Source organism: Globicephala melas, chromosome 1 (genome assembly GCF_963455315.2).
Source record: "Globicephala melas chromosome 1, mGloMel1.2, whole genome shotgun sequence".
Classification (NCBI taxonomy): Eukaryota; Metazoa; Chordata; class Mammalia; order Artiodactyla; family Delphinidae; genus Globicephala; species Globicephala melas.
Window position 1 is genome coordinate 142,998,126 of NC_083314.1, and position 15,121 is coordinate 143,013,246.

Genomic DNA, 15,121 nt, shown 5'->3' on the forward strand with positions numbered 1-15,121 from the left:
CTGTAGAGCCTTGAATTTAGCAAAGCTATCCTAACTCACTCCTCCCCACTAAATGTGCAGGAAAACTAATTTCATCTAAAAGTGAGCAACAGAAAGGACTGGAGTGAAATCTCATAATGAAGTTATTAAAAGAAAAATGAGAAGGAGCAGAAAAACATCCTTAATGAAATAAAGCATCCCAGAAAGATATGCCCACAAAACCAGGTAAAAACTGTAACAGTATTTCAAAATGAGCTGAAGTAAATTAAGGAAATATTACAAGATATGAAAGAAAAGTACAAGTCAGAATTAGAAAGCAAAAATTAGGTAATCAAACTTAAGAAAGAATTGGAAAGAAAAGGGAAAATTCATCTTACAAGTGAAGACTGAACTAGAAGGAATATAAGAGTAACATGGTTTTTGCACAACAGATAATGCCTTAAGGGAATAAAAAGTGAAAAGAAGGAAAAAATTTAAATTCCAGAATAAATAAAGAGAAATCTGAGAATTCAAGAGAAAATGACAAATATAGAAGATAGGCAAAAATATCTAAAATTGTATTACACAAGTCCCTGAAGGAGAAAAGAATAATGGGGCAATGAAGGAGAAATAATATATTTAAAAATCTACATAAAAGAAACTTCCCTGAAAAAAAAGATTAAAAAGACTCGAGATTGCATATAGAAAGGGCACACCTTGTGCCTGGGGAAATCAACCCAGAAGATCAATACTGAGACATATTCTAGTAAAATTAATGGATTTTAAAGAAAAACTATTTGGGCCATCCAGGCTAAAAGACAAATTCACTTATAAGGGAAAGAAAATCAGACTGTGATCAGACTTGACAACAGCACTTTATGTTAGGCGACTATAGTGTAACAATATATCTAAGACACCCAAAGAAAGGAAACCAAACCGACCGACTTTCAGGTGTGAAGGCCACAGACAAAATGTTATCAACATGGAAGAACAAAGGCACTATTCTCATGAGACCTTTCAGAGGCATCTTCTAGGGAACATACCTCAGACAACCAGACTAGTGAGACATTGACATAACAGGTGGTGAGCACTAAATATATTTACTTGTATAACTAAAAATAAGTGATGGTTATAAGGGAAAGAATATAGTTTTTAATGGTTATGTGCTCTTAAAATAAATATACAGTATAACTAACAAAATAGAAAGAGAATGGGGAGAACATTTATAAGAGGCAGACAAAGCTTGCTGATTGCCTTATAGTTATTAACCAAAATATTTCTTCCAACCCGGGGCTGGAGAAGAAGGGGAGGAGGAAGAAGTTACTAGATAATGTCAATATTGTTCATAAGAGGAAAAAATAGACAATAGTTGCCTTCCCCAAATAGAGGGGATTAAAGATGTAACACAGAGGAATGATTAGAACAAAAGTACAAACTTTTGTAAATATTAAAACCAAAAAATGAGTGAGCAAGCAAATAAACAGACCACAGAGTGAAAAATTATTTATATAAAAGAGTTGAGGGCTTCCCTGGTGGCGCAGTGGTTGAGAGTCCGCCTGCCGATGGAGGGGACACGGGTTTGTGCCCCGGTCCGGGAAGATCCCACATGCCGCGGAGCGGCTGCGCCCGTGAGCCATGGCCGCGGAGCCTGCGCGTCCGGAGCCTGTGCTCCGCAACGGGAGAGGCCACAACAGTGAGAGGCCCGCATACCGCAAAAAAAAAAAAAAAAAAAAAAAAGAGTAGAAATTTTCACAGAGATGTGGGTGTGAATCCCTGCTTCACTTTACCTCTGTCTGCTTGGCTTCCTCTGTAAAAGTCTATATGTATGTATGTAGACTTAAGTGCCTGGGAGCACATCTTATTTATATGTGTGTGTCTATATATATATATATATATAGACACACACACACACACATAATATATATAATTGATCTTGAAGGGCAAGTGTGAGAATTAAATTTATATAATATGATTTTCAGTACCCAGTATATAATAAGGGTTCAACCAAAGCAAGATCTGTAGCCTTTTCAGCAAGGGAGGGGCAAAGCTAGGACTTGAAAGTAGGATTGTCCGGCTATGAAGTTTGCTCTTTCTCTACTGTGCTACTCAAGGCAGCACGTATCCACTGAATGGTGGAATTACAGGATTTTTCAGGAGAGATTCCATGCTTCATGGAAGACATGGCATGCAAAGACATAGAGTCCAGCTTAAGTAGAGGCATGAAAGAGAAAACAAGATGTGTTGGTGAGGAGGTGAGGGGTCTGTAAGAGATCAGTTTTAGTGTCTTAGACCTGTCCTCATCCTTTTCCCAAGGACAACTTGTAAACGAAAAACTGATAGTCAGTTCTACCAGATGTATTAGTTGAGAGTATGGTTTAGGAGAATGAGTGTCTAAAGATAGGAAGGTCCTGACAGCAGCGACTCTGCTCTGATGTACACCCCCGGGGCCCAGCACAATGCGTGGCCTACACTCAACCTATACTCATTGCTGAGTAAATGCTGGTGGGGTGAATTAATAAGGTAATACCTAAAAGATAAACCAAGTTTTTCAAGGAGTTTTCAAGCCCTCATCAGGTAACTGTATTTATCTACTCACTATTTGTATCATTTGGGGTAGGTTAGATTATTCTACAGTAATAAACAACTCCAAAATTTCAGCAGTTTAAAACAAAAAGTTTCATTTCTTGCTCATGTTACAAGTTCATCACAGATTGGCGGGGAAACTCTGTTCTTCGTAGTCACTCAGGCCCTTGGGTTGTTGGAATGAGCACCATCTCATATGTTGTTGGTCACTGTGCCAGAGGAAGAGAGCTCTGGAGGGTCTCTCAGTGGCAATTAAATCTTCCACCTGTAAGTGACACGTGTCACTTCTGCTTACAATTCATTGGCCAGAAGTGTCACATGGCCATACCTAACTTTAAAGAAGGCCATGAAGTGCAATCCTATTATATGCCTAGAAAACAAGAGCCCTGAAATGCTTGGTGAACAGTATTAATGACCATCACATTATCTGAAGGTGGGTAATGGGGCTCCATTTAGATAGGTAGATAGAAAGAAAGGACAGTGTACACTAGTATCCCCCCTTTTTACAGTTGAGGACACTTGTGCACTAAGAGGTTGTTACTTGCTCACACTAACCTGCTATTAGCAGGGAGCTAGGATTCAAATCTGCATCTGCCTGACTCTAAAACCTTTACCTGCCTTTGATCCTGCCTTTGATCCTGCCTCTTCCTCATATACTTGGAGATGAGGCACCAAGTAGCCTCACCTTCACCCATGGATTTCATTTTACTGTCTCTGTGTCACTGGCAGAAGGTTAAATCAGACTTTGCAAACAACCCAGGCCAGTTTAAAAGGAAGAAAAAGTCATTTCTGAAGCCTGGATTATATACTTTGTTTGTACCGTGTGGATTTTCCCTCAAGGTTCTCCCTCTCTCTTCATTGCACTTTCCTTTGAAATATAATCCACCAAACAGCCATCAAGAGGTAAAGCCTGGCTCCAGAGAGTGGGTATCAAAGGAAGGAGGAGGAGTTTGAGCCTCATTTTCAATTTGCTAAACCTTTCAAATTCTTCCCCAAGGCTTCAGTTTGGTAAAGGAAAAATAGTAATGACTTATGTTTATCCTGGGGAATATGTGTTTTCCATGCCCCCTTAGGAAATGTCATCAATGTGTTTTGAATTTATTTTTTGCTTGATTCATCAAATTATTGTTGCACAAGAGACTTTGGATGTCCAAAGAGCTGTCTTTTAAAATAAATGTCTTTTATTTTGCCTCTGGAAACAGCTAATCACATTTTATCAAGAGTCAGCAGCCTTCTTTCTTCAAAGGACTGAATTTAACACTAAAAGGGTTACAGATGGGGAGAAAGAGGGGTCATGTGCGACAACCACCCCCTAACATTAACAGGCTATAAGATGCCCAGGACTATACAGTGTGAAGGTTTTGAAATGAAAACTTTAGGAAAATGATGGCTCATTTAAAAATATTAGGAAAATTTGGGCAAAAAGTAATTCCCATATTCCTTACCTTGTTGGGAGAGAGTGGTGGTTAAAAATGAGAGCCCAGATTCTTCAGGGACTCCCATTATTCATATGTTAGATCATCTTTGCCTATCTTCTTTATTTATTGCTTTTTAAAAATCCTTTTTGTTTCTTTCTTTTTTCATTTTTGTTTGAAAAATGTTCTTCCCTTTTATATGGCATTAATCTTCTGTTTCTTTGCTCTTGAGTTCCTCCTAGTTCAACCTTCATTTCTATAGTGATTTTTCCTATATTTCTATTTTTATATTCCTATATATCTATTTATATAGATACTCTTTCTTTTTTACAGGTATTCATAATATTTTATTTTCAGTAAGACTAGACTCGTAAGGTATTCATTTTTTCATACGTGATTTTGGTATGTGTATTTACTTTTTCTTTCATCTATCTCTTCAATAAACAAAATTGGCTTTGCTTATTGTCTCTATTATGGGTCTGTTTCTATTTTCTTTCTTTATTTCTTTTTTTTAACATCTTTATTGGAGTATAATTGCTTTACAATGGTGTGTTAGTTTCTGTTTTATAACGAAGTGAATCAGTTATACATATACATATATCCCCATATCTCCTCCCTCTTGTGTCTCCCTCCCACCCTCCCTATCCCACCCCTCTAGGTGGTCACAAAGCACTGAGCTGATCTCCCTGTGCTATGCGGCTGCTTCCCACTAGCTATCTATTTTACATTTGGTAGTGTATATATGTCCATGCCACTCTCTCACTTCATCCCAGCTTACCCTTCCCCCTCCCTGTGTCCTCAAGTCCATTCTCTACAACTGCATCTTTATTCCTGTCCTGCCCCTAAGTTCTTCAGAACCTTTTTTTTTTTTTTTAGATTCCATATATATGTGTTAGCATACGGTATTTGTTTTTCTCTTTCTGACTTACTTCACTCTGTATGACAGACTCTAGGTCCATCCACCTCACTACAAATAACTCAATTTTGTTTCCTTTTATGGCTGAGTAATATTCCATTGTATATATGTGCCACATCTTCTTTATCCATTCATCTGTCAATGGACACTTAGGTTGCTTCCATGTCCTGGCTATTATAAATAGAGCTGCAATGAACATTGTGGTACATGACTCTTTTTGAATTATGGTTTTCTCAGGGTATATGCCCAGTAGTGGGATTGCTGGGTTGTATGGTAGTTCTATTTTTAGTTTTTTAAGGAACCTCCATACTGTTCTCCATAGTGGCTGTATCAATTTACATTCCCACCGACAGTGCAAGAGGGTGCCCTTTTCTCCACACCCTCTCCAGCATTTATTGTTTGTAGATTTTTTGATGATGGCCATTCTGACCGGTGTGAGGTGATACCTCATTGTAGTTTTGAGTTGCATTTCTCTGATGATTAGTGATGTTGAGCACCCTTTCATGTGTTTGTTATATAGATATTCTATTGCTATATATTTCCTATATTTCTATTCCTATATATCTGTTTCTTTCTGGTGTTCTATATCATAATCCTGAGTTTTTCTAGTACTAATTAGTGTTGTTCTTTCATCTTTTGTATCATTTTCTTAATTAATTTTATTCCATTTTGGAGGATTAGGTTATAGTTTCATCTATTTAGTGCATGTGTCTTTCTAGTATGCTTTTGGTGTCCATAGGGATGCTTTTAAATCTTCTTTTCATATAAGTCAAGAAAGATAAAGTGACTTTCCCAAGATCAAATAGCTACTAAGTGGCAGAGCAGGTATTCATTCACACACATGTTTATCTGACTCCAAAGCCTGTTAATCTTCTTACTAATTATATTTATCATATATTGAAAATCTACTGTGTGGCAGACAATTTACAACAAAATCTAATTTAATACAGCATCTTGCAACATCTTTTTATTATTGATGAAGAAACCAAAGCTTGGAGAGCAACTGCAGATGTTGTGGGCACTTGTGGTGGTTTCAACAGCTCTAGAGTACTAGCTCCTTAGTTCCTGCTCAACAGAAATGGTGTGGTTTTAACAGCAGTAATGGAGCTACCTCAGCAGCTGAGCACTGCATGTGGGCCGATGAGCTCTAATGCAGAGGGAGTAGCATCTTTCTGATATTTGGGTAATAATTCCTTTCTTCCTTTTGCTACTACAACCCTGTTCTTTCTCCCCATGTTCTTTTAGCCCTTCCAATACTTTTGTTATCAATTCTTTGAATTAAATCCCCCTTTGATTTAAATAACAAAGTTTGTTTTCCTGAATCAGACACTATCTGATGCATTTACTTGTTTCCATTCATTATTTTGTTCATTTAACAAACGTTTATTGACTACCTACTAATGTTATGGGTATTTTGGAAACAATGATTAACAAGATAGACAAAGTCCCTGCCCTCATGAAGCTTGTAGACTAGTGGGAAGAAAGATAATAACTAAGGAGTTACACAATATGATTTCAGATTGTAGTAAGTGCTGTAAAAATAGAAGTCGGTTAAACAATAAATAATTGTCTCTCTTGTATAAATTAAGTCAGAAGGTAAAGGCAGGTAGCCCAAAATAGTATGATTGCTCCAAGTAATCAAGTCTCCTTTTAGCTCAGTACCTAATTTGCCTAGAGTGTGACCCTCTTACTGTGGTTCAATATGGCAGGCAACACATCCAAGTTCCATGCAGCTGGATGGAGGAAAGGATTAAGAAAGGGGCAAAGACCACGAGCTAGCTCTCTTTTAAGGGGAGGTTTCTGGGAAGCTACCATGCAATACTTTGATTATATTTTACTGCCCTGAACTCAGCCACCTGGCTCCACTTAGCTGCAAGAGAATCTAAGAAATGTAGCCACATGCCCAGTTAAACGTGGGAGGGGGGGGTGGTCTATACTAAGAAAGAAGGGGAGAATAGACACTGGTGTAGACAATTACTAGTCTTTACCAAAGGAACTAAACAAAGGAATATGACTGCAAGTAACCTGAGGTCTGTTTATGGACACTCATTTAGAATGATTCTTCTTTTTTATCATTATTTTATTTTTAATTAATTTATTATTATTATTTTTAAACTTTTGGCTGCTTTGGGTCTTTGCTGCTGCACGTGGGCTTTCTCTAGTTGTGGTGAGAAGGGTCTAATCTTCATTGCAGTGTGCGGGTTTCTCATTGCGGTGGCTTCTCTTGTTGCAGAGCATGGGCTCTAGGCACGTGGGCTTCAGTAGTTGTGGCTTATGGGTTCAGTAGTTGTGGCTCACGGGTTCTGGAGCACAGGCTCCATAGTTGTGGCGCACAGGCTTAGTTGCTCAGCGGCATGTGGGATCTTCCTGGACCAGGGCTCAAACCCGTGTGCCTTGCATTGGCAGGCGGATTCTCAACCACTGCACCACCAGGGAAGTCCCTAGAATGATTCTTTATAATCTCTCTCCACCACCAAATAGAAGGTTTCTTCATGGCAGAGACTTGATCTACCTTTCTATTTCCAGTTTGTCCTGCAATACTTCAGACTTGATTGATATTATCATGTTTTTGGAAGTGAATATGATATACAACCTTAAAACAACTCAAGAAACCACTTTTAGCAAACATTGCAGAGCAATATGTGTGATCTCAATTACTCTCATCAGACTATGAGTTTCTTCAGAGTCAGTAAATCACTGAATCTGTCTTTCTAGAGTACTGAATATTGTCTGTGGTATGTAACTGGGTGTTAAAATGTGTTAGCAATATGCCTCTGGGGATCTCACTGAGGCCTAATGCAATCAGAGAAGGATTCATTAAGTGGGACTTAGGCTGGTGAAAAGCCTTTTTTTCTCACTGGCAGGAAATTAATGACAATATTTGTATAGCATTTTAGTACATCTTTACAACATCATCCGATGCCATCTTTATTTTTATCCTTATTGTATAGATGAAGAAACGGAGGCTCAGGGAGGGTCAAGATATTCCACTTAGCAAGTGGCAGAGCTGGAGCTAGAAATCAGATCTTAGGAAACCAAATGCACCTCTAGGGAAAGAGAGTTTTTCATTTCAGTAAAATTAGTACCTTTGTGGAGAGGGCCACAGCATCCTTTGATTTCACTTTCAGGAGGTCGATAAAGTAAGATCGGAAGGAATAAAGGCAAATCATTTTACCAGGTCTTTCTAATTATAGAATTCTGATAATCAGCACTGTGACTAGAAGCTGCTTTATAAAAGACTACGATTCCCAGCATGGCACAAAGGACCGCTGGGAAGACTTCTACTCCCAGCATGCTGTACTTTGGAACTCCCAGTCCCAGAATGCAACGCTCCTCCTTACTCAGAGGGCCGTAAAGACTACAGTTCCCAGCATGGAGCGCCGCCCCCAGTTTCTGGCGCCCCGCCGCACCCTGCTTCGGAGAGACGTTTTGGACTCCAGAGGGCGGGGTCTGGAGTCCCAGCCCTCTTTGGGGGACGTGTCTGCGGGGCGGTTTTGGCCTGTTGGGCCCGTCCAGACGAAACCTCGAAGGGATGGGTTGGGGCCTGGGCCAGGCTTCGCCCAGGCAGCGTCTGAGACAGCCCCAATGGGGCCCTCGGGGGGCCTTCCTCCCTTTGAACTGCGGTGGCGGGTGGGCTCACTGTATCCTGTACCTTTCAGAGTAGGGGCCGCCATCACCATGGCCACTGCTGCGAGCCTGCCGTGCGCCGGCGGACCGCGGGACATCCTGTGGCGCGTGAGTGCTGCGCGCGCTGTGGCAGGCGCTCGGCAGCTGCGGGGGTCGGGCTGGGCGTGCGGGCGCTGGTCGCGCGTGCGCGCTGGACGGGGGCGGGGCTGGCTCGAGTGTGGTGTGGGGAGCGCGTGGGGACGGGGCGACCCGAGCGACTTATTTCAGGGTTGTGGGGGGGCGTCCTGAGTGCAAGCTGGTTACAGAGGGGACGGGCGTGCTAGGGAAAGTTGGTTACAAGTTGTGTGTGTGCGGGGCGTCCTGAGTGCAAACTTGTTACGGCGTGAGAGAGGGGTCCTGAGTGGAAGCTGGTCATGGTGGGAAGGATGTCCTGCATGGGAGTTGGCAGAGAATGGGGAAGAGTTGTATGCAACTCTGCTATGTGCACAATTAATAAGTTGTTGGTTACTTGGGATAAGAAGCAGGAAGGAATATCCGGAATCGGAAAGAATGTGGTATGACCTTAGCAGAAGCTGGTCTTGGGGACTAGGTGAGCAGGACAGGTATCTTGTCAAATTAGAGGAATGTGTGCACTGTGGGCCCGGGAAGAGGAGGTACTTCCTTGTTGAAGTCCAATCAACAGTTCTGCCTCCATTCTGTGGAGGGCACAGAGATATAGGAGTAAGATTCCTTTTAGAACAGGGCTTCTAGCCCAGCGGCACTGCCATCTACTTTGTATCCCAAGTTACTGAGTCTTACCTGTTCTTTACCACCTGTATTATCAGTCATCGATGTCCTGTAGATTGTATGTCAGAAACGTGGCTGCAGTTTTGTTTTTTTTTAACTTGCTCTTTGCCACTGCCTTCCTTCAGACACTGACTATAATCTTTGGCTTGGGCAATTGGGCTGGACTGCCTCCTGTTTGTCTCCTGTTTGTGTCTTGTCCCCTCTGATCCATCTTCATTATAGCCACCTTACAGACACAAGGGTGTTTTACCTTCCAAAATATAAATCTGATCGTCACTTTTGTGCTTAAAATGCCTCAGTATCTCTTCTTGTATTCAAGCAGTAAATCTTGTGCCTCATGTGGTAGGCACTGGTGAGTCAGACATGAATACAATGCAGTAGTTGCCCAGTAAGGAGCTCATGTCTAATAAACACAATTAAAATATACTGTTGGTTCCTGGAAAATGAATACACTTTCAGATATTGACATATCAAACCTAGAGAGACAAGTATAAGTTGCTGTAAAGTACAGTTGTAAACTAATTGAAACCTCCCTCACCCCTCAAAGTGTGATATTTAATGTGACATCTGACTCTGGACTAAAACAAGCATCAGTTCACTGTTATTACAAGTTTCTGGAGTGATGTGTAGTGTTACTAATAGTAGTAACCATTAGAGTTTATCTATAGCTGCATGGACTGTGATCTGGGTGTAAATATTAGTGATCAACATCCTGTATGAAAAGATAGGATTTGCATAACTGAAATAACTGAAATAGTTTAACTGACTTCATGATTGAGGGATTTTTGTTTGTTTAATTATAGGTTTTGGGCTGGAGGATAGTTACAAGTATTGTCTGGTCATTGCTGCTTCTGCCCATCTGTACCACAGTATTTGTCATCTTCAGCAGCATTGATTTATTTCATCCTATACAGTGGCTGTCTGGTAAGTGATACTCAGTTTGGGGAAAACAAATTTACAGGACCCACTTCTCAACATAAAAATCGCATTGTGTTTTAAATAATTTATTTTAATTGCTGTATTGACAATGACAAAACATTCACTTTGAGGTATTCTTAAGGCATTCCCTTCCTAACATAGGCCTCTTCACTATATAATAAGATTAGTAGACACATCAGAGACTGTGTAGTATTATCACATGAACAGAAAGATCATTAGAAGACCACATAAATAAGAACCTAATTTTGTTTATTTGTCTCTTCTATTTGGCAGCTTTATTGAGGTTGTCTTTTTAAGAAGTGAACTATTCCTTTTATATATTTAAAAATTGTAGGTAGAAAATATGACATACCTTTTTAAAAAGTCTGTCTAAAATTAAGAATACTTTGGGACTTCCCTGGGGGTGCAGTGGTTAAGAATCCGCCTGCCAGTGCAGGGAGCACAGGTTCGATCCCTGGTGCAGGAAGGGGCAACTACCCATGTGCCACAACTACTGAGCCGTGTTCTTAGAGCCTGTGGTCTGCAACAAAGAGAAGCCACCGCAATGAGAAGCCCGCACACTGCTACGAAAGAGTAGCCCCTGTGCGCCGCAACTAGGGAAAGCTCGTGGGCAGCAGTGAAGACCCAGTGCAGCCATAAATAAATAAATAAATAAATAAATTTAAAAAAAAGAATGATACCCTGGAATCTGATACATGAAATATATTTTAAAAAATTTCTATATTGTGGTTGATAAAAAAGATGAGAAGAGAGAAAAGGAGGAAAGACTAAGGAAAGTAGAGTTAAACTGAAAGATTGATGAGGAGGAAAAGATTGGAGCAGGCTAATGTTTCTCCACATCCTTGTAGATAAAATTAATAAATTCATTAAACTAAACTATTTTATGTTAATAATAGCTACCAATTATTGCTGCCTACTGTGTGCCAGGCACCAGGCTAAGTACCTTATGTATAATACTTCTTATCCTTCCTACAACCTTGTATAATAATGACATAGTATCCCTACTGAAATGAGGGAACTGAGACTCAGGTTATAAGTCTGTGCAGAGACACAGCTAGTGAATAACTGAACTAGGATTTGAATATTGGTCTCTGACTTCAAACCTATGTTTTTCCACTCTGCCACACTAGAATTAAAAAAATAAAAAGAGAGAAATGTTCCCAGAGTAGGTTTTGAAGTCTTTAAAGTCTTGCCTAAGGCCTAGAAGCACAAATACTCTTGAAATTCTTTTTTTCCCTCCCTCTCAGAAACAGTAACAATAAATTTCTTTTGCTTTGAAAAGTGGGGAGTATGTTGTTAATTTAATTTTTCTGAAGAAATGCCAGTTTTCAAAGTTAAAAGCTTTACCTTGTGACCTTTGGAGAGATATTGCTGCTAAAGAATTAAAGTCATTTTAAGTTTTTTGTTGAAACATATCAATCACTTCTTGGGTGAGTCTCACAGGTCAAATGAAATTAAGCCATAAGCCAGCACAAGAATGGCAAGTATTTCTGTAAGCACCTTGCTGCATCTGCATCATTCATGAGCTGGGCTGTCTAGTCGCAACCTCAGAATATTTCAATATTGTAATCTAGAGCCATTACCAATTGTTCAGTATTGGCACTTGAGATAAACACTTTCTGCCATTTCATGGCCCAAGGGTATCCTAGTATCACTTTCTCTTCAGGTTGGATTTGATTTATGCTTTTTTTCTCATCAAATATTACTTGTATTCTTCAACTTTTGCTTCACAAAGTCTTTACAGAGAAACTGTAGTCCTTCCTTCCTTATTTTCAGTCACATGAATCAGTTCTTTCACTCTTTTAGCTCAGTGTAATGCTTGAGGAGTTTAATTGTGGATACTGAATAAATATTTTTCCATAATTTTGGTCACTGAATTAAAATTTTAAAAATAATTCGTTTCATTATTAAGTCTATTCAACAAACATATGTCCTTATTTTTATATCTCTTGTTCATGTTTTTAGGCATAATATATACGTATTTTAAACTTTACCACATTTTTTAAATGGAATATTGATTGTTGAACTACTCTAAAATGTGAATGTGTTAGTATTTCGTAGGGACATCATGATTTTTTTTTAATTTGGCTCATTTGGATGATTTATGGATTATGCTATTTCTAGAAATGTTACTTTTTTCTAGCTGTAGGGACTAATTGCATTAATTAAGAAGAGATCTGAAAAATATTATTTACATTTTAAAAAGAAACTTTGTTGGTATATTACTAAATGTGGTACTTCTCTGTTTCACGTGATTAAAATGTTTGCATATGGTATTATTTTGTCTGATGTTAACATCTGGGTCATCTAAAAGAAATTCTAGTATAATTTTTAAGGACCTGGAACTTGGTCCAAATAGCTCGTGCTGTATGTAGTTCTTGAGTTGATGTCCTATAGGACCCATCAGCAGTGTATGAGTAAATTTTTAAATAAAAGATAACTTTTAAAATTATAGTTGTGGTTCAAGCCCCTTTTCTATTGCAGTATACTAAACATGACTATATAACTGAATGAACTTACTAATTCATTTCTCTTGTGTTTTAGATTCTTTCAGTGATCTGTATAGTTCCTATATAATCTTTTACCTTCTGCTGCTGTCAGTGGTAATAGTAATAATAAGTATTTTCAATGTGGAGTTCTATACAGGTGAGTTTTCAAATATTAACCATCTTTAAAGTATCTGAATTTATTTTACTAAGGGCAGACTCAATGCATTTTGTATGTGGATGTGTACATCAGAGGCTATATTTTATGTCAAAGTTTAAAAAATGTATACAGAATTATTATATATGCTTTGAATGTCTTACCATAAAATTTATTTGACCAATACATTCTCTGTTTTAAAAAAAATAATTAGAACTCTAATATTGGATGATTCCAATTATATATATGAGGTATCTAGAGTAGTCAAATTGATAGAGACACAAAGTAGAATGGTGCTTGCCAGGGGCTGGAGGGAGAAGAGAATGGGCAATTGTTTAATGGGCATAGAGTTAATGGGTACAGGGGAGGATGGAAAAGTCTGGAGATGGATGGTGGTGATTGTTGCACAACAATGTGAGTGTACTTATGCCAGGAAACTATACACTTAAAAATGGTTAAGGGACTTCCCTGGTGGCCGAGCTTCCAATGCAGGGGGCGTGGGTTCAATTCCTGGTCGAGGAACTAAGATCCCACGTGCCCCGCAGCACGGCAAAAAAAAAAAGGTTAAAATGGTACTTTTTTAAATGTGTACTTTATGACATACAAAAATTTAGACCTTTTAATAATTCACAGCTGGTGTTAAAGTTATAATTCAGCAGATATATTATAAAAATAACTCCTTTATAGAGTAAGAGATCAAGACCAGATGATTTCTAAGGTCCTTTTCAAATATTGAAGTCTATAATTCTGTGGTTTTCCAACAAAATTTAAAATATCATATGTTTTGCCTTGGGAGAATCACCTGTTAGATTTCAGAGCTTTTTACTTTTTCTCAATTTCTCTCCTTGCTCTTCCTGCCGTTTCAGATTCCTTAAATCTGTCTTGAGGTAAAATGAGAAGCTTTTTCTTTTTCTTTTTTTTTTTTTAAGATCTTTATTGGAGTATAATTGGTTTACAATGGTGTGTTAGTTTCTGCTTTATAACAAAGTGAATCAGTTATACATATACACATGTTCCCATATCTCTTCCCTCTTGCATTTCCCTCCCTCCCACCGTCCCTATCCCACCCCTCTAGGTGGTCACAAAGCACCGAGCTGATCTCCCTGTGCTATGCGGCTGCTTCCCACTAGCTATTTTACGTTTGGTAGTGTATATATGTCCATGCCACTCTCTCGCTTTGTCACAGCTCACCCTTCCGCCTCCCCATATCCTCAAGTCCATTCTCTAGTAGGTCTGTGTCTTTATTCCCGTCTTACCCCTAGGTTCTTCATGACATTTTTTTTTTTGAGAAGCTTCTTCTGATACTTCTTTTTTTCACTATAACATCATTCTTCTTTTTAGCTCTTTAGTACTTCCTTGTTAGATATGGTATAAAATTTCACATTGCTCTCTGGATTTTATAGTACACCCTTTTCCTTTGCTTTTCTAATCCCGCACTACTGGCTGATGGATCCCTTTTGCTATTCACGCCATCTACAGAACCCCTTGGTTTACAGCATGTGTTCTTTCACACTGTCCCATGTACCTGGGTAATCTAGATTTAGATGCCAGACAAGGGCTCTCGAGCTAGTCATTCTTTTTTTTTTGGCCTCGCCATGCGGCATGCAGGATCTTAGTTCCCCGACCAGAGATTGAACCTGTGCCCCCTGCATTGGAAGCGAGGAGTCTTAACCACTGAATCACCAGGGAAGTCCCCATCTAGTCATTCTTAAAGCCTGACTAGTCACTTTGGCTCATTCCTTCAACATTCCTTATGTATTACTTTATGCCATGCATTGTGTGGGGATAAGAGATGTATGGTCCCAGTTTTCCCCAGGGGATCACAATTAATGCTGAGAAAGACAGTAATACGTGGATAGTATGGACGTATATAGAAGCACCATTTACCCAGCATGGGGAGCTTCCTGGAGGAGGTGATGCTTGAACCAAACCTTAAAGAATGAGCTGTATTAAGTAGGCACAGAAGAAAAATGATGTTTTAGGGAAAAGGCGTATCATATAAAAAGACTTAATGACATGAGAAGCTTTGGTATGTTCAGAGTATGAGTCAGAATGTAAGTCAGTTACACAGTCAGTAGGCCTTGTGGGCATTTCTGGTGGGGAGGGGAAGGTGATAGCAGCCTCTTCCCCAAATTGTAAAGCACCTAAGCCCTCTCCCTTTATACTTAATTTTGTACTTCCCCACAATCTCTTTACTTGGTATGTATCAAAAGGAGAATGTGTACAAAGATAGGCCAGGGAACCCTGTGCCAAC

General features: G+C 39.3%; 1 protein-coding gene across 1 annotated transcript in view; it reads left to right on the forward strand.

The window, feature by feature from the left end:
• The first annotated feature begins 8,314 nt into the window (after positions 1–8,314).
• Positions 8,315–15,121, forward strand: part of NDC1 (NDC1 transmembrane nucleoporin) — a 48,427-nt gene continuing 41,620 nt past the window's right edge. Inside the window, exons 1-3 of the mRNA XM_030870197.3 lie at positions 8,315–8,607; positions 10,089–10,209; positions 12,769–12,870. Of these exons, the coding sequence (XP_030726057.1) occupies positions 8,458–8,607; positions 10,089–10,209; positions 12,769–12,870 (373 nt within the window). The 5' untranslated portion in view covers positions 8,315–8,457. The remainder of the gene's footprint in view (positions 8,608–10,088; positions 10,210–12,768; positions 12,871–15,121) is intronic.